General features: G+C 38.2%; 1 protein-coding gene and 1 long non-coding RNA gene across 2 annotated transcripts in view; one reads left to right on the top strand and one right to left on the bottom strand.

Annotated features, from left to right (window-relative positions):
* LOC134142330 (uncharacterized) overlaps positions 1 to 12144 on the bottom strand; it is a 166636-nt gene extending 154492 nt beyond the window's left edge. The window contains exons 1-2 of the long non-coding RNA XR_009958830.1: positions 11994 to 12144; positions 4101 to 4193 (exon numbers count right to left, since the gene is read on the bottom strand). This is a non-coding gene — a long non-coding RNA (uncharacterized LOC134142330). The remainder of the gene's footprint in view (positions 1 to 4100; positions 4194 to 11993) is intronic.
* A 95-nt stretch (positions 12145 to 12239) lies between these two features.
* Positions 12240 to 18824, top strand: part of DARS1 (aspartyl-tRNA synthetase 1) — a 39201-nt gene continuing 32616 nt past the window's right edge. Inside the window, exons 1-2 of the mRNA XM_062579272.1 lie at positions 12240 to 12383; positions 13094 to 13151. Of these exons, the coding sequence (XP_062435256.1) occupies positions 12300 to 12383; positions 13094 to 13151 (142 nt within the window). The 5' untranslated portion in view covers positions 12240 to 12299. The remainder of the gene's footprint in view (positions 12384 to 13093; positions 13152 to 18824) is intronic.

Here is an 18824-nt window from a genome sequence, read left to right on the forward strand (position 1 = left end):
CACAGCAATAGCATAGGTAACCTGTTCTTTTTTTATGTACAAATTACTTTCTCGTTCCCAAGACAAAGACTGAATGTCCCATCCCTCTCCTTAGTTGTAGTGAGCGGATGTTGTACAGGAAGAAATCAGTCACCACTTCTAGATAACATCATAAACAAATAAATACATAAAACAAAGGCATTTCACAGCTCAAAGATCCAAGGTCAAAACTAGTTTATTAGCCAATTTCTCATTTTTGTTGTTTACTTTATTTTGAATCAGCTTCAAAGTACAACAGACCAGATGATATAAAGACAATTCTAGTTTTACTGGTTCAGTGAGTATAACTAATTATATTTTCTTAATCCTTTTGTTTGCTGCATTTATTTCTCTGTTATTATTATTCTTGTGTGCTGCTTACTATACAAAAGATTTCATTTTTGTATTCCCTTTGCAAAACTTATATTCTCCCTCCTTCTTCTCAACTGCTCAAGTTTGCTGTCTCTCACACAGAACCTTTTCTTTTCATTCCTAGTGTGAATACATATGACTTTCACCTCATCTAGTGTCACCTCAGAATTGAAATTTCCAATTAGGGACAAAATACTCTGGATAAAATCACACCATAAATTTATTCAACCTTTACCAAAGATTAACGTTTCTTTTTTACTGTCATAAACATTTCAGCTTGTAAAACATATTGCAGCAAAATCTCCTCTTGATTCCTAATGTAAAGAGCCATAAGTCACTTTTCTGAAAATAAAAATGAAGTGTAGAATGAGAAATGTAGTTCAGTAAGCTAACCAACCATGGAGATGGCTTCCACACTAGATAGAGTTACTATTTACATATGGGAGCTAGTGTATACAAGGAAAATTGGTCTCTTGAAGACATAACAGGAAAAGAAAACATCCTTCAATTTACATCAGAAATGTCTCAGTCTTCAAACAACAGGGAGAGAGATACTGAGGGAGAGAGGCTGAATACTACGGCAATGGGCAGAAAAGTGACGAGGAACACCTATCCCACTACCATTCTTTAATGGAAAGGTACTTTAAAAGGTACCAAATTAACATGTCTGCCTGTGAACAGAACCTAATATGCAGTGGAGACCAATGCAGGCTGTCTGGTGGAGGAATGAAAGGGGCAGAAAAACCATTAGAGAGCCAGGAAATATCCGCTCTTCCCACTATGTCACTACTGACAGTACAAACACTTGTGCAGACCATCCTGGACAACAAAGTTATTCTGCGTGGTTTGAGTAACTCCTCTTTCCACTCATGCACAATTCAGAGAGGAGAGAAAGGCATCCTGGATACCACATAAACTTACAGTGTCTTTAGTAATAGGTACTCTGGAAATACACAATAGTTACATCAGATTACAGACTTAACCTATCACTTGCATTCATCAGCCATACTACCTAGTTCCAACACCTTTTTTAGATCTCACAAATGAAGAAGTGCTATAGTGCATTAGATACCTACAAACTTAGTCTCACAGAGACATATAGCCTAAAGCTTGCCAATATTATTCCATCTCCTTGAGTCTTCAGTTTTTAAAATAACACAAACTTCTAATAATTCAACATTCCTCTCAACAGTACAGCTTCCCAAGCATAAAGTTCAGTTTTTAATATATAAAAAAACATATTTACAAATTCACTCAGAAAAGTGCTTGCTCTAGTAATCATGCCCAAGTCAAGCAAAATGAGAGTGTCTCTCTCAAGAGAAGGCCCCGTAGCTAAAGAGTAAGTGAAAAAAAAGGATGTATTAAAATCTTCCTCTCTCATTCAACCTTGGGTTAAGCAGCTGTCCGTACACCAGAGATTTAGTAAGACATACAAACAGAACCCTGCCTATTATTATGCATTAGAAACTGAGCTTTCAGTATGAGATGCCCTCACTTTCCTCACTAAACCTGTTTAAAATATGTGATTTGCAGCTACAGAGAAATGTGGAGAAATTATTCCATGTAAAATGCTTGTACTGTTTTCGTTTTCATGGATTTTGAACAGCAAGTTCTTTTATGCATCTTTCTTAATGTTAACGTTGTGAACATGCATTGGTGTTTTCCTTTATCAAAGCAGAAAGACAGAAATAGACAAGAAGGAAAGAAACTCTTGCATCTTCCTATTGCTGGAAACAATCATTATTATAGGAATTTAAATGCCTTTTTCATGTCCACTTGAAAAAGATCAATACAGTTTGCTTTAAAATAACTGTTCTTTTAAATGCTCTGTTAAAAATCCATAACTAATGGTTGAGGGGGTGGATTAACTACAGAAATCAGAATAGCTTGATCTAACATCATTATGGAAATGTTGTATTACAAAATAATCCAAACTGGGTGCAACAGTTTATTCCCAGGAGTGACTCAAATCCACATTGTTTGTAGTGCCACATATAAATGCAGTAATTGTGAAAGAATGACTAAACCGCAGTAGATGGCAGACAACTACCCACTTTGCTTTCTGGCTCTTCTATACTATTCTCCATCATCTTCTTTTAGAGGTAGATTGATCTACACCTCATTCTTAAAAGAACACAGTATCTTGAATCTCTTACAAGAACTTTGGAGATCATCATTTTTAATGAACTTTTTGAGAATAGTTCATTTGTGATAGCCTATGTTCAAAACAAGACTGTTTGTTGTGTTTTTCTCTTTATGGTCAAGCATTATGATGTATGTAGTCAGCACTGACACTGTGCTTCAATAAAACGTTTCAAGTAAAAATAAAGTCTCCCAATTTAAATAATCTCTATCTTCTCTTCAAAAATAAATACTAAAAAAGAAAAAAAAAGTGTTTACAGCACAATATTATACCTGTCAACACTGAAACTTTGGGATGAATACACCAGTGCATATGAAATCAACATATATGCTACCGTCAGAGGCAGTCTGGTCTTTATTAGCCACTGTATACAGGCAAAAATTTAAGGAAGTCATTTACCCTTCTTTTGCTACATAGTAGATTATGGAAAGTTTCAGAACAAAAAAATATTCTGATTTAAATACAGTTTGATCTCTTCTCTTTTGAAACAAATAGTATGAATGAAAACTTGCCTCACTGTTCTCATTGAAGCCATTGCATGGTTATTTCATTCCTGACAGACATGTTGTAAAGGTTGGATAAATCATTGCTTATGTTGCATACTGATCTAGGAATTAGGGTTTTTATAGAAGTTAAAAACAACGTCATAGAAGATAACTAAAATTCTTTTCTCATCTCCAAAGCTGAAAGTAAGAAATCAAAATTACAAGTCCAAAAAATGATCCACTTAATCCCACTACTGTGGAAGGTCTAACCCTTATTAGATCTCTAAGACTTTCTAACGTAACTTAAATAGATAAGGTCCAAGAATCCTGAAGATCAAAGATTCTAAATATTGTAGACAAAGGAAGAGAGTAAAGCCCCTCACAAAGAATGACTTTCTAATAACTGAAATAACTCAAGCTTGCGTTCTGTTGGTACAGCCATGGAAATATGCACTAAGGAAAAGGCAATTTTCTAAATAGGCAGATCATCAAAATACATAATGGTTAATACTTGTTAAAATAAAAATCTCCAAGCACATAGAAATCAAGACAAAATCAACGTGGAGGTTTTTTTTCCGCAAACTAGGTAAGAACTGTTGCATTCTCCACAAATTAGTTTCTGAGAGGTTTTAACAAACAATATACTAGAAAAGCCCAACAATCATTTGCTTTCTTGTATTTACAGAAGTATTTCAAAACAAAAGGATTAGAAGTGCTTTACAAGTGTAACATATAATTATTATACTATTGGCAGACAGAAGTGTGTTTTTCATATACAGGTGAAAAAACTCCTAAAACATAGATTTTCACACTAGAGACATTTTCAAATACTTTGCTTCAGGAATAAGTAAATATATTGCTGTTAGCAATTTCCACTATATTTTGTACAGTTGTAAACTGGATGGATGCACACAACATATTTAAACTAACTACTGTTTGTGTAACATCTGAAACAGAAGAATTCAGGACAAGATCTCCCTCTTATAAATGAAGAAGGTGTAAGAGAGAGAGTGAAAAACAGATTTCCCTCTTGGAGGTTCTGCATCACAATACAACTATTAGACAATGTGCTTAACACTAACCGGTCCAGCTGGCTTCTCTGCTTTCTCAACAGCCTTTGTAACTTCCTTGTGCTGTTTTCTAAGGTCTTCCTTTTGCTTGCTGTGTTTATAGCACTAGGAGAGGAAGAAACAAAGCAATTGTAAAGCTTATTAAGAAGCAGTTCATGGGGTATTAAAGGTGACCTTGCCACTTCAAGTTCTATTTATTATTCTTCCTTTCCAAAGCGGGTCAAATCTTTCCAAATCTGAGCACTCTCAACAGCGAGGTTTCTGTGAAGAGCTCTCAAAGCTAAGTCCTGAGCTGTCCTGAGCTTCTGAAAAGATTGCATCCACACCCAAACAAAGTGGGAAAGGATCATCTAATAGCAAGCTGAAATCTACACATATCTAATATAGATATATATATCTAACATAGTATTAAAGTACAACACAACTCTAAGCAGTCTTCATACTGGATGGAGAAACTGTTACAGTATTGTTAGGTCCAGCAATGCAGTCAGCACAGTAGTAGTCTCCAAATGAAGAAAACTCAAGATGCAAATCTTCTCAGAATTATTCACTCTATAGACAAACACACATTTGCAAACAGCTGTACTGAATAAGGTATTGCCTACTGGCACCTTCTCAGTCGTTCATCACACTAAACATTAGTGGAGACTATTAATCTTTTCTCTGCTGTTTGTTCATGATAGGATTTCCCATTCTGTTTCAGGTAAGGTCAGCCAGGTTAGCTTAAACAGCAGTGTTTTGCTAACCTGGATGATTTTGTCTGAAATGGACAGTGATGTATTTGTATGAGTAGTTCAGCCAGATGGTCTGAGGTTGTGATTTCACATTATACTTAATACAGTGTAAATGCACGTTATCACAGAAGTTAACCTGTAAGAGAGTACTATGCTGTGTCCAGACCTAGCTGAACTGGTAGGAAATGCTACTACCACTAGCTTGCTATTAGATGTTCACTATGGAAAATTTACAGATTTTTCATATTTTTCATCCACATGATTTTCTTTGGAAATTTTTCTGCAGCTTGATCCTTCAAGAGATGAAACCTTGCATCAAGTTATTGAACTTAATGCTCAGCTTTGATAACTGTTCCTCCTCAGAGAAGGCAGCTAAGCCTTTGGGTTTTTGTTAGAGTCTGTATTAAGTTGACAGTCAAGGCAAAACCACTGCAAACATAGCTACCTGATATAACAAATTGAAAGATGTTACATTCTAAGTACATTTCACTAGGTGTAACTTAGTATATTCCATTATCTTATTTTACACTTAGAAATATAACAGATCATAGAGTCATATATCACAGTCATATAGTCAAATCACAAACACAAACAGCATCCAAACACAAATTAACAGGAATGTTCTCAACAATCTAAAAATGCAGTAATCTGTCAAGGTTTGGAAAACTGAAGCTTCTGCAAGTAACCCTGCTGTCAAGTAATGTATTCAGTCACTCTGAATGTGAGACAGTTAAAACAAACACATGTTATCACACAGGATTTGTATTTTTGCTTTTAAAAATGAGATGGAATATGATGGGTTAATCATTCTGTTTCTCTGTTTCTCTGTTATGGATTGTGAACTACATACTCACCATTTTTATGAGCTATAAAAAGGAGGAAAAGGTAGGGTGAAACCCTCAGAGTAGGATAAAGTAATGAACTAGCAGTTCTGTATGCACTCCCCACAATCCTAAACACCATAAAGTTTAAAAATGCCTACACGTTTCGCTTAGCAGAAAGAGAAGTACAGCCATGAAAAGTGGCTGTAGTTTGTATACTATACAGTTCATATTAATATTCCCAGAATGACACTATTCTCCAGATGTGTATTATTTAATCACACTGTTTGTTCAAAATTGAAAATTGGTATTGAATATGGCATCATATCCTCCTGCTCACACTATCAGAACAAAGCACATCTCTAGAACTCAGAAATGTATCACATAAAAACATGATATACATTAGGTTTGCACAGTGAAGTGTTCAAAATGAAGGCCCAGGCCTTGCAAAGATGTGATAAACTTTGCACTCTGTGTAATTCCACTATCTGAAATTTAGAACTGTACAGGCTGTTTTAAAAATCTCATTTCAATTCCCTGCAAACTAATTAACTTCAAGTCAAAACACTACTTTTGTGCATCTATTCTGATCTAATTTTAAATCTATACTATTTTCAACTGATATGTGGGAGTTATCCATAAAGGACTACCAGAACAGAAATTTAAATGATAAAAGCGTGTTTACATTTTTTCCCCAACATGAAAATGAGCATCCTTTCTTTGTCCGAAGCTCATGAAAAAAAAGGCAATAAATTGAGAAAAAATAGAAACAAAAAATAAATCACCCCCAATAAATGCTAACAATTTTAAGAAATTTAGACAAAAAAGAGTATAACAAAAATATATTTGTTGAATATCTTTTGCAAAATCTCATATCAAATAAAATTTTATTTTTCTTATGACAATGAAGGTAAAGGCTGAATTCATACCTAATTCAAATGGCATACCTTAGTGAGATTGAATTATCTCAGTTTACAGAAGGGGACATTTGACCACAATTGTGTTTGCCTGAAGCTCTCTGGTAGAGAAAAACTTGAACTATAATGATGGAGTTTTCAGAATGACCCATATTACCTTTTGGCAAAGTACTACTTTAAGCAAGCTTTAGCAGCTTATCTTCACTATATGGTAATGATGATTTTTGTCAGACACAAAGAACTATGTTTTTTATCAATGGTTCATGCCAAATCCAACTCCTTAAAAGAAATCAGCCCAAAGCAGGTGCACAGAGCTGTCAGACCTTGAAATTTGTTTTGAAACCAACCACCTGTTAGTGTAATTGTGTAGCTGTTTTTCCTGGCTTATGGGATTTTAGTTCAGCTGTTGTTCTCATGCTAACGTTTATTTCCTCTAGGAATCAGTTCATCCACTTATACTAACCTTCAAATTTCTATGTGACTATCTTCACGAGTCTGATTCAATGTGTACATGCAAAATGACAGTTGTAGCACCCTTAACCAACAACAGTAGACTCTATTTACAAGATAGCTCATAATTGCTGTAGGAAAATATCTGAAAAAACAGTATTAAACATCCTCTGTGTCACGTCACATTTAATCATTGAGATGACTCGTCTCTGTTCCTTGTTTGTTTTAAACTGCAACAAAGAACACTTAATGGACGATCCCAAAGATCAGATTTAATGTTGGTGCCTGACTCACATTTTACTGATAACAGAGCACTGCTTCTGCCACTGAAAGAAAGTCTGAGTCAGGATTCCTATAAAAACATTCTTTTTCTAAAGGTTTGTAACTCCACCAGAAGTTTACTCCACATTAGAATTCAGCAAAGACATTCTAAGTGCAGAGACATATTTACTTGAAAAAAATTATAGTAAAATTCTGCCTACAAGTGAGATATCAGGGTAAATGTTATCATCAGAAAGATGATAACTTTGTGATTAAGATGATTTCTGTAAGTAAGAAATGGTATTTAATAAAAAACAATGGGATTGTACTTAAGGGGGCAGTCAGAATTGCAGTTCCTTTATTCTCCAGATTGCTGTTTTCAGCACCCTTTGGACATAAGCCACCCCAGAAAAGGACTTGAACATTTGGATCAGAACAATAGCTGGGCTGTTCATGAAATGAATGTTTCCTTGAACACGGTCAGTCCCAGTCATCCTGCAGCTCCACACTGCCCTCCAGGGAGGACTGTCAACAAAGTCACAACGTATCCCTCAGTTTACCCCTGTCAGTAGATGATTCCTTGGAAGTAAATACATAAAGAACAAAAACTATAGCCGACATGAACATAAAAATATTCATAAAATAATTCATGACACAAAACAGTAAAAGCTAAATTATGAAGATTAAATATTCCATGTGTTCTTATATATGCACAGATAACTGTTATCCAAATGCCTTTTTCAAGCATCACATAAAGGAAACAATAAACAATTTATGGGTAACAGATCATAAATGTATGCAGTGTTGTATGTCCAGTGGGCATAGGTATTTCATTCTGTACTAGGTTTATGCATGACATGAAATGTGAGTTGTTTGCAGCTATTTAAAAATCATTTTGGGACACAATAAACTGTTGACAAGATTTATCCTATTTAAATGTATTGCCCATCCCTGACTATAGAGCATGTTGTCTTGTATTTATCAGAGGGAATACTTCTAAATTGGATTGAGAAACTTGATTGTTATCATTGTCTTAACTTAAAAAGATTACACCTTTGTGTAGAGTTCTGTTAAAAGAAATCCTGCTGCTTATCATAAGCACGTACTTCCCCAAACTTCCTGTTTTTTTAGAAGTTTTATTAATTGCAAATGTTGTTTACTAGAGGAAAACCATGATTGAAGCTGTAAAACAAAGAGAATAGTGGTAACTTTAATCCTTTCAATAAGCCTTTGTTTCCCATTGACTAAAAACTTCCTAAAGGAAGTAGAGCTGCGAAAATCCAGGAAGGAATTAGATTTGCCAAATTCTGCTCCTACTTGGATTTAGATGCAAAGCCTTTGTTATTCATTGTACAAATGTTTGAGTAAAAGAAGAATGATCAATTATGCAAAAGCATTTTTACCAAGGTTGAAAATTATAAATAGAAGTTTTCCCTATCACAGAATATACAATTTAAAAATAAATAATATGTTCATTTTTAGCTGCTGCTGCATTTTTTTGTATTTTTTTTTCTTTTTGTTATTTAAGGGGAACTCAGACACTAGCCTGATAAGGATCATATAAGAACCTATATAAGTAAATGAATATGGGAAGAAAGACACTAATGCAACCTCTTACTTACATTAAGAATGATTCGCAGCATGCAAAAGAAGTGAAATCTTTAAAATCCCTTTCCATGACAACGAGTAATTGCATATGGGAAAGTGTACTATTGTGGCAATAAAGCTGAATTCCCTGAAGGCTATTCAGAGACACCACCAATTTGTTTTCTATTTTTTTCCATATGCTCATTTTAACATTGCAGCAGTTCATGCTGTTCAGAATTTAACTACCCAAACATGTAGAGTCTAGATAAGTACTCTCACTTATTCCATAGGCCACAGACTCTTTTAATTTCTTATCCTAAAATAAATGTAATTCCTACCTCCTTCTCACCGAAACAGTGTATATTTAAATGTCCATTTCTTGTTCAAGAATATGTTGGAAGATTAAAAGATATTTAAGCCACCATTTTTGTAAAGAAATACATAAGAATAGATCATGAAAGATGCTGACTACTTTGTCTTGATTTCAGTGGAAGTGTTGCTTAGCATATTGTGACACTCAGCTCTTATGTACAGATAGCTCCACATTTTAACAAAGGTCTAACAAAGCTAACAAAGTTATTGTGTAAAATGTTGTTGGAGCTAACAAAGGCCAAGCTTAGCTGAATCATGGAGACAGAAAGGTTAAGCTATGCAACTTCCAGCAGCCAACATCAGGCAAAGAAATGTTGTGCTTAACATCATGTCCAGTCTCTTGTCTACTGCTAGCTCAAACCATCAAGCAGAGAGAGGCTGACTAGGTGAGATGAGAGAAAAGGAGAAGAGAAGAGAAGAGAAGAGAAGAGAAGAGAAGAGAAGAGAAGAGAAGAGAAGAGAAGAGAAGAGAAGAGAAGAGAAGAGAAGAGAAGAGAAGAGAAGAGAAGAGAAGAGAAGAGAAGAGAAGAGAAGAGAAGAGAAGAGAAGAGAAGAGAAGAGAGAAGAGAGCAGGATTTGCGCATTCTACTTCTAATCACAACACTAGACAACTCTCTCTCTCCCTTTAAGATGGAAAAGTCAGTTTAATTTAAACTACAAACTCTTGACCAGGCCTCAGCTTGGCTTTGCGATTCACTGTATGCCTGAGGGATGAATTATTTAGCATTAGCACATGGTATGTCATGTCTTGTTACTTAAGTGTAAAATGGCTTCCATCCAGCTATCCCCGCAGGGCACCCCGATTGGCTGTGGGTGATGTCATTTCCATTTGGTAATCCTCAGCAGAGCCCCAAGGGACAGCGCTGGCCTCCCAGCCCCTCTGCCTCCAACCTGGGCCCAGCAGTGGGCTTACTCCTACTTATCACTCTAAGGTTCACTGCAGGTACTGCTCCAATTAAATGATTTTCAATAGCAGTGCAATGAAACAGAAGGTGCAGCAGATAAGCTACATCACCTTCATACAGTATTTTGTTTTCTTTACAGAACCTTGCAACAAATTTTGTGAGATGCATACAGCAAAGACGGGACTAAATTCCTGCCAAAGCTCCAAATCAGTTCACAAATTTTGAAAGGTTTATTTAACGAAATGTGAAAATAAAATTTGTTAGTAAAGCTTTTCTTTCTAAATTTAATTTATTTTTATATTTTCAGTGCACTGCAATTTGTTTTTGTTTTTTTTTTCCCTAAAAAAGTGTTTCTACATTGCAAGGGAAAGGGATCTGGAGAAATAACCTCAGAGCATATTTCTGGAAAATGCTTTTTAAAAAAGATTGTCAATTAAATAGTTAACTAGAGTGCCTTTAAATGGTCATCTTTTGTTTTCAGTTAATACCTTCATTATTTTAAGAGGGCACTTCCTTCATAACCACCTTCAGATTATTTGTCCATAGGTAAGAGCCGTTATGCTATTCACTATTGGAAGGTTTCCAGCATAAAAATAAGAGTTACAGGGTTGTTTCATTTTTAATTAATTTTGGAGCAAAGTCAGTGCAATGTCGAGAATTACAGAGCACTTTCAGTGTGGTACAGATGGTATCGTCTACTCAGTGGTGAGACACAAGATTTGCATTTGCTGGCAGTTAAGGTTCAGCAGTGGTTCTTCTCAGCCTTGTATGACAGGTAACAGAAGACAAGCCCTGAGAAAACCAAATGTTTTGTTACTGTTACATTATTATTTAAATAGACTACATGATACTCTCAGAACTTTTGTTTCTTGTGGGGAGTAGGTATGTAAACTGACTGTCATTTGTCTTTTTTGCCACTGCATCTCAATTATTTGCAATATAGTGTTTTGCAGGAGAAGAAAGGATTTTGTGAGAATTATGTGGTCTTGCAGTGGTGAAGTGCGTAATTCTGTAAGACAGAAACAGGAGGGGATCTTTGCAAGGGGATTCCCACAAGAAGAGACACTAAACCAAGGCAGTACTAACAGCTGTACAATAAACAACTGTAAGGCAGGAAATGAAGAACATCAGTCGATACTGCAAGAGAGATTGTTAGTCAAATGTGAAAATACAAAACTGCAATTTAAATCAGGACTGCTAACTCCCTCTTCTCATAGTGCAAAAAATAAACAAACTATGGCCATAGGACTCTACAGCTGCTCAGAACTTTTAAAGCGGGCACCTGCAGCAAGCCCTAGCCTCACACTACAGCATTGATTTAAGTACCCAGCCAGAGTGAAACACCTTGATTTACTCTTATGTTCATTCTCCCCAAATAATCAGACCTACTTTGTTTTTTAGCTAATAACAAGTAGCAGGATCAGCAGGCCGACAGGAAAGTAAAATGCTGTCAGGGTGAGCACTGGCAAACAGATACTACTTGCAAGATAGGACAAAACTGCACTTTGGTTCAGTTCAACCCAGTGTGTCAGCACAAGCATGCCTTTGACAACATAGCTGATAAATCTAACATGTTATCCACATCCTCATGTGTCACACTGCAAACTAGGGAAACTGAGGACCAAACCCATCTGCTGTGCTCCTTCGTGGCTCCAGAGCTGTGGCCTAGATGAGCACAACCACTGACAGACTCAGCTAGCTCTGCTGTGCCTGACACGGCATCGCGGTGCACGTCTGCAAGCGCTGAGTCCTGTCACAGAGGCGGCTGCTTGGTGAGGAAAGTAGCAGTAACTTCGATGGCCGTTAGACTTCCGAGGGGAGGAGGGGGCTGGCAAAGCAAAGCCCTTGCTGGCCCTACCTGTCGCAGGGGAGGAAAGCTGCGGGCAGAGCAGAGAGCGCGGCGGGCGAGGAGCTCGCCTGCCCGGCCCTCCCCCCGCGGCGAGCCGTTGGCCGTTGGCCGTTAAGCGCTGGCCGTTGGCGAGGCGCGAGCCGTCGGGCGCCTCCGCGCGGCAGCGCCAGCTCTCGCGATGGGGCGGTGCGCGCGCCGCTGCCGCAGCCGCTCTCGCGAGAGGCGCGCGCGGAAGCGGCGTGGCGCGGAAGCGGCGCGGAGCCGAGCGGGGCCGGGCCGGGCCGGGCCGTGAGGGGCCGCGCCAGCTGCAGCGAGATGCCGAGCGCGGCGGGCCGCGGCCAGGGCCAGGCCCAGGGCCAGGACCGCTGCCCAGAGAGCGCCGAGCCGCCGGCGGCCGATGTGGGTCTCCGGAGGGAGGGAGCGAGCGCGGGCCCGGGGGTGGGGGAGCGGCGGCGGCGGCGCCCCGCGGCGGGGCCGGGGTCGGGGCCGGGGCCGAGGCGGGAGCGGCGCGGAGCAGGGCCCGGCCCGGCGGCTGAGCTGCTCTGGCTCTTGCCCGGCCTGCACTCGCCCTTCCCGCCGCCGGCTGCGTGCTGCGGCGAGGCTTTCTGCCCTCCTGTCCCTTCCCCTGTAAGGCTCCATCCGCCTGCGTGTTGCCTCAGAGGTTTTGTTATTGGCCTAGCAGGCTTGCGTTGGCTGTGACACTGGCATATGATCCGCTGGATTTCTCAGTGCAACTTAATCTGGGAAGGATATATTCGGCGATGGATCTTCTGTAGGATTTAAATACATTTTCTGGAGTAGCTACTTCTTAAGTATTTATGTTAATGACTGTATAGAAATCACATATACTTACAAATATTCATGACATGTTTTTAGGTACAAATAATCAAGAAATCGTCCTAATGAATATTTGCTGCTGGATTTTTTTTTTCTCCTACAGTGCAGAGTTAACCTCCTCTCACTTGTATATCACTAAGAATCTGAAACAGAAATTTATTAACTTTAATATTTTACCTCGTTATTTTTTGTTACCTATAACGATTTTATTCATGCTTTTGTGCATACTTTTTTGATACATGATTCTTACATGTTTCTCACCTTCATTTTAGGATTATGCTAAGGAAAGATATGGAGTGTCATCAATGATACAATCCCAAGAGAAAACAGGTTAGTTAAAAAATGAAAAAAGGTAAAAAAAAAGAGTAAGTTGTGTGTTAGATATCTTCATTACTTATTTAAAAAAATCATTTTCCAAACTTTTTTCTTCATTGAAATAATGGAATTCCCCTTATTTTAATATGTTTGGTACTCATGAGACTGCATCTGGAAGGAAGATGTGTCCAGTTCGGGGCTCTCCGGTGCAGGAAAGGCATTGACATTGTGGAGCAAGTCTAGTGGAGGGCTGCCGAAATGATCAAGAGACTGGAGCACAGGATCTCTGAAAAGGGGCTGAATAACCAGGCTGAAGGATGAGGATGAAGGATGAGGGATATTGGGTAGCCAGATATTGGAATCGGGCTCAGAGAGATTATTGGATCTCCATCTTTGTCGTTGCCTGGACAAGACCCTGAGCAACCTGCATCAAGCAAGGGGCTGAATTAGAGATCGCCATCACTCTCCTCCAGCCTACGTGATTTTAAGATATATTTAAGGGTGGGGGAAAAACTGAAGCCAAAAGTAGTAGATGTACATAGTGAATCGTTTACTAGGTATTAACATTGGCCTGTTAAAGCCATTGTTTGAAATCCCAGGCTGTGTCTTAGCACTGAATCTTCATACGCTACAATGAAAATGAAGAAAAATTTGTCAGCTTAAAATAAACTTGAAGTAAACTTGGATCTTTCTTGTTGAAATTACTGGCAATTTTTGTCTGCATCCACCACTGCAGACCTGACTTTTTTGGAGTAAATTATTTTTTATAAAGTACCATACCATTCCAGTAAGACTGATTAACGCTAGCAGTACTGAATCCTGGGGTATCATTTTTTTTCTTTGTTTAGAGTAAATTCTTCTATGGCTTGCTGCAACAATAGTGTTTAAGTAAGATATTTCTCTGTTTTTGTTACATATGAGCAGCAAATCCTTTATATGTGTGTGTATATATAAGCATATCTTGTACAAATGTTTATCTGTGGGTTTTATTATTACTTGCATCACTGTGAATTCAGGAAATACTCATTTTATAGGGGTAGGGATTTGGGATTGCTGGAGAACTCAGTATTTCTTAGGATGTTGGCCTAAGACAAATCTGGACTTTATGTTCTTCAAAGCATGAAGCAGTAAAATTGCAAAATGAGAGAAGGTAATAGGTTGGTTTCTTGTATCTTTTTCATTGAGTCATAGAATCAGTAAGGTTGGAAGGGACCTCTGGAGATCATCTAGTCCAACCCCCCCTGCTCCAGCAGGGTCACCTAGAGCATGTTAGACAGGGTTGCATCCAGGTGGGCTTTGAAGATCTCCAGAGAAGGAGACTCCACAGCCAATCTGGGCAACCTGTTCCAGGGCTCCATCACTCCCACAGTGAAGAAATTCCCCCTCACATTCAGACGGAACTTCCTGTGCTTCAATTTCTGCCCATTGCCTCTTGTCCTGTCACATGGGACAACTGAAAAGAGTTTGGCCCCGTCCCCTTGACACCCTCCCTTCAGGTACTTATACACATTGATAAGATCCCCCCTCAGTCTTCTCCAGGCTAAAAATGAAAACATTCATAATATGACTTTTTTTAAAAAAAACATTCTAACATTTGTTATCATGTGAACCTTTTTTTCCCCCTGAACGGTTGTTTTAGTTGACTTCCCTTAGGGAGGGAAATGGAGAATGTAGGAAGAGAAGGAGCCACAAAAGCAATCATAAATTGAAATCGATTCAAAGGGATCAACATGTCAAGAATGTAGCAGGATGAGAAAGTTATTAGATACTGTATTAGCAATCATATTGGATAAAATATGTATTAGCTATGAAGAAAGGGAACTGAAGTTGAAGTTCTGTTAAATGTAAGCCGGTCCAACTGGTGGCTGCTGTGGTCTCCCTTTGTCTCATGCTGAATCTTCTGCTGATCTGTTTCAGCATGCTTAAATGCTAGTAATAATGATGACTTCTTTAGCCAGCTTAGCAATGTGGAAAAAAATAGCTGGCTAGAGGCCTGGTGAGTGCTGCAGGAGGCAGGAACACAGCTGTCCATTAGGTTGCTGTGGAATCACAAGCTAGAAGAAGCTAACGTTCTCATGAGAAAAGCTAACTTTTTGAGGTTAGCATCTGACCAGTTTAATTACATCACTGACTGTAGTCTGAAGGATTGCCCTGTTTCATCCCCTCTCCCTGCATGCTTCTGTCATGGCACTTGCCTCACTATGGTTTCTGTAAGCTATAGCCCCTGTGCCAAGGCCCAAACTGTGGCAGGTTCAGATGGTGGATCCATTCCTATTCTCTTGGAAGAAGTCTGCCCTGATGATTCTCTTAAATTCAAAAGAAACTCTCAAAATAGTGTGTGTGTGTGTCGGGGGGGGGGGGAACATATATTCAGAAAGCAAATGCTAAAACCTATGAGAAGTGATGAAAAGGGCTGAGTGTTCTGTTGTCCCCTTCCCCACCAGTCCTCATAAAGTTTCAGCTAATGTACAGGTTTGAGAAGCTTTTCCATTGGACTTAAGGTAGGACCTACTTCTATTCCTGCTGTTTAATTTTTTTAGGAGATGTTTACCCTGAACAGCAAAATTAGGTAACAATAATAATAATAATAATAATAATAAAACAGGATTAGCCTAAATCTCTTCCTCAAGCTAGATACCCTCTTATTTAAGGATTCAATGTTTAATGCTAGAGAGGGTTCTTGGAACTCATCACTTAACATCAGCATGATATATGTGCTATTCCCCGAAGTATTCTGCTTGGATTGACTGTTGGGGGAGGGAGGACACTCATGTGGGTGTTCCCATCTGTTTCTGCTGTGTTAACTTTGCTTCTTTCTGAAGGTCATGCCAGTATGTGCCATTTCTAAGTCACAATAATGAATTATGGTATGATACGCACAAATCTATGTGCAGTTAGGTGACTGGAGCCAACAGGCAGTACAGACAGCACGGTTGCAGACAGGAGCATAATTGATGTCCTCAGGGTTGTCACTCTTAGACTTGCTCTAGTAGCTGCACTGTACTGAGGACACTGGCCAGACATGGGACACTGAAAAGCTTAGACTGATCAAGGCAAACTTTTCTCCTTTTCCAAGGCATAGGGTTATTGTCAGTCCTCTGTACTCATACGTTCTTGTTCTTCAGGCCAAATTAAACTTTTTTTCACTTGTACTCATTTTTTTTCGTAGGTATTCCTGTTGTATTGATCTCACACACCGGTGCCTTCATTCTTGGCCCACTGAAGTCTTTTTTTTCTGCTAATGTTGTCTGCCCTGCCTATCTGGTACACTCACTTCCCCTTACATCATGTCTTTACAGTCTTTTCTGCCTGCTTTAGGCTATGACTGCTAGTAAAACTCCGTTTGTCTTTCTCTTTGCCTCCCTTCAGCTCCATTACTTTCATCTCCCCTCCCTGGAAGTCACTTTCATCTTACACTGCTTTTGGCTTTCAAGTTTTTTTTTACTCAACTTATCCTCCACTTCTTCGCTTTTTCAAATTTATCCAACATGTTAATGATGCTGGCACTTTACAGGAACAGCAGAAATGTTGCTCATACCTTTTGAAACCCTGTAATCTAGATTAGGTGATTTTAGCAAATAAGCTAATATGAGAGACAGGAATTTGTCACGGGGATAAAATGTGATTCTGACTTGTACAACCCACATGGATTTGAGGGGTTTTATCCTCTCAAGTTCAGAAAGAGCTAAGGTTCTGAAAGAAAGGTCAGGATATATAATATGCTGAAAATAAGACATTGTGTTGTACATAAAGGAAACAAAACAAGAAATATATGATCAGTTTACCCTAGAATGTAATTCAAAATGGCAATGAAAATGAGATAACATGGATATTGAATTGGTGCTGGAAGTGTAAATTCAGACCTTGAGTGCTTGGTTTGAACTCAAGCTGCTACTCTTTATTTAAAATCTACATTACCTTGTCTTCACTGCAGCTGTAGTATGATTTAAAGCATCTTTTGTTTTTGCAATATCCAAATATCTGTAGGTATTTATGTGGAAAGAAGAGGCAAGAAAACAGAAGATGTAAGCACAGCTTGTATTTGTGGAACAATAATTACGTAGTCTGAAAATTATGCAAAAAACCACTTAAGGTGAGAACAGGAAGCTTCTTTTTTGTCAGGAGAAAGACAGAAATGAAAGGATTTCTAGGAGAAATGGTATGCGAGAGTATGAAGGGAAGATTTTTGCTACAACATGTTGCATGGATGAGAGGCAATGAGTGACAAAGGATTGTTTACACTAGCAAGTGTAGGTAATACCGTGAACCACTTGGATTTGAGGCATGAGAGGAAGGAAAATAGAATTTGGGCAGGTTAAAAGAGGGAAACAAAGTGATAGAAAAGTTTCTGCATCTTCCTGTGGGGAAAAAAATCACTTTATTGTGCCTCTTTTCAGAGACTATTTTGTTACCCTTTTTATGAAAGGTGATACAGATTTTAATAACTCATACCATATTAAAAAAAATTGCAATTAAATTTTTTTGCTTAGTTTTGATGAAACATGGACAACTATCCAAAAGATTGATTTTTTTTAATGTTTATCTAATGCAGATGGTGCCTGAAATACGAGCGATCCATAAAAAGGGTAACACCTCCTTCTGCCTTTATGCTTATGCCTGGAAAATGTTTTAGGTTTGTAATAATACAGTTTTAAGTTGATTGTGGTAATTCTAGTTGCCTAAATATCAGAATTCCAGAAGTACTAAAGCTTACATTTTGTGTTAGTTGTATAGTTGCTTAGTACAGATGAAGTTTGAACATCTGAAGTTGCTGTGAAATGATGACATCTTTAATCCCCTTTCTTTCCTCCACTAGTGCACGCACACACATTTACACACTGTCGTACACATGCACATACACATTCTCGTGCTCTTAATTATGAATAATATTTGAGTCAATTTCCTATCACGTTTTTCTATATGCTTTCATTCTGTTGTAGTTTTGATGTGTACCTGTGAGGAAAATGCAGATTTTCTGTGGAGAAAGCCCATAAACCGTAGGTCAGCTATGGAGTTTTTGCTAGCAGAATTTCATACAAGATATGGTTATAGTTCTGTGCTTAAAGAAAAGCTACATTTCTCTGAGCGTAAACTAAAGTGGATTAAAAAAAAATCCAGAAATTGAATCCAGTTCTGGTGCAGAATAATAGGATTGCTGGGCAAGCTGTGAGTGGTATTCGAAGAGAGAGGGAAGAAGTCCAGAATGGCAGATGGTAAGCTGGAATGTCTGCAAAGTTTGGAAAACTTCTGATGGGAAGAGAAGTCTAGAGGGAAAGTGGTGGTGTTTCTTAGTGAATGAAATGTTATGCTGAAACAAGGGCTAAGTCTCTTATGAAGAACAGGCAGTGAATTTGCTTGTATTACATATCTCCTTTGAAGACAGTTTTTCTTACGATGAGCAGTGGTTTTATGCACATGAAGTCTGAATGAATAAGTCTAGTGTAGCTATTAGGAGTTTTTAGAAACTCCATGGTTCTGATATTAAAAAATATTAAAAAAGAAGAAAGAAAAAGAAATTTTTTAGTAGTTACTAAAGATTTTCTGGTTTTAGACACTAATATTCCTTCTGAGATGTTGCTCAAAAATGTCATTGCTTTGGTCAAAATGAATTTTTTTCTAATTTCTAATGGATGCCTGTTTGTGATTTCTTTCTCTTCATTATTTTAAATAATAATTATTCTACTCTAT

Source organism: Rhea pennata, chromosome 6 (genome assembly GCF_028389875.1).
Source record: "Rhea pennata isolate bPtePen1 chromosome 6, bPtePen1.pri, whole genome shotgun sequence".
Classification (NCBI taxonomy): Eukaryota; Metazoa; Chordata; class Aves; order Rheiformes; family Rheidae; genus Rhea; species Rhea pennata.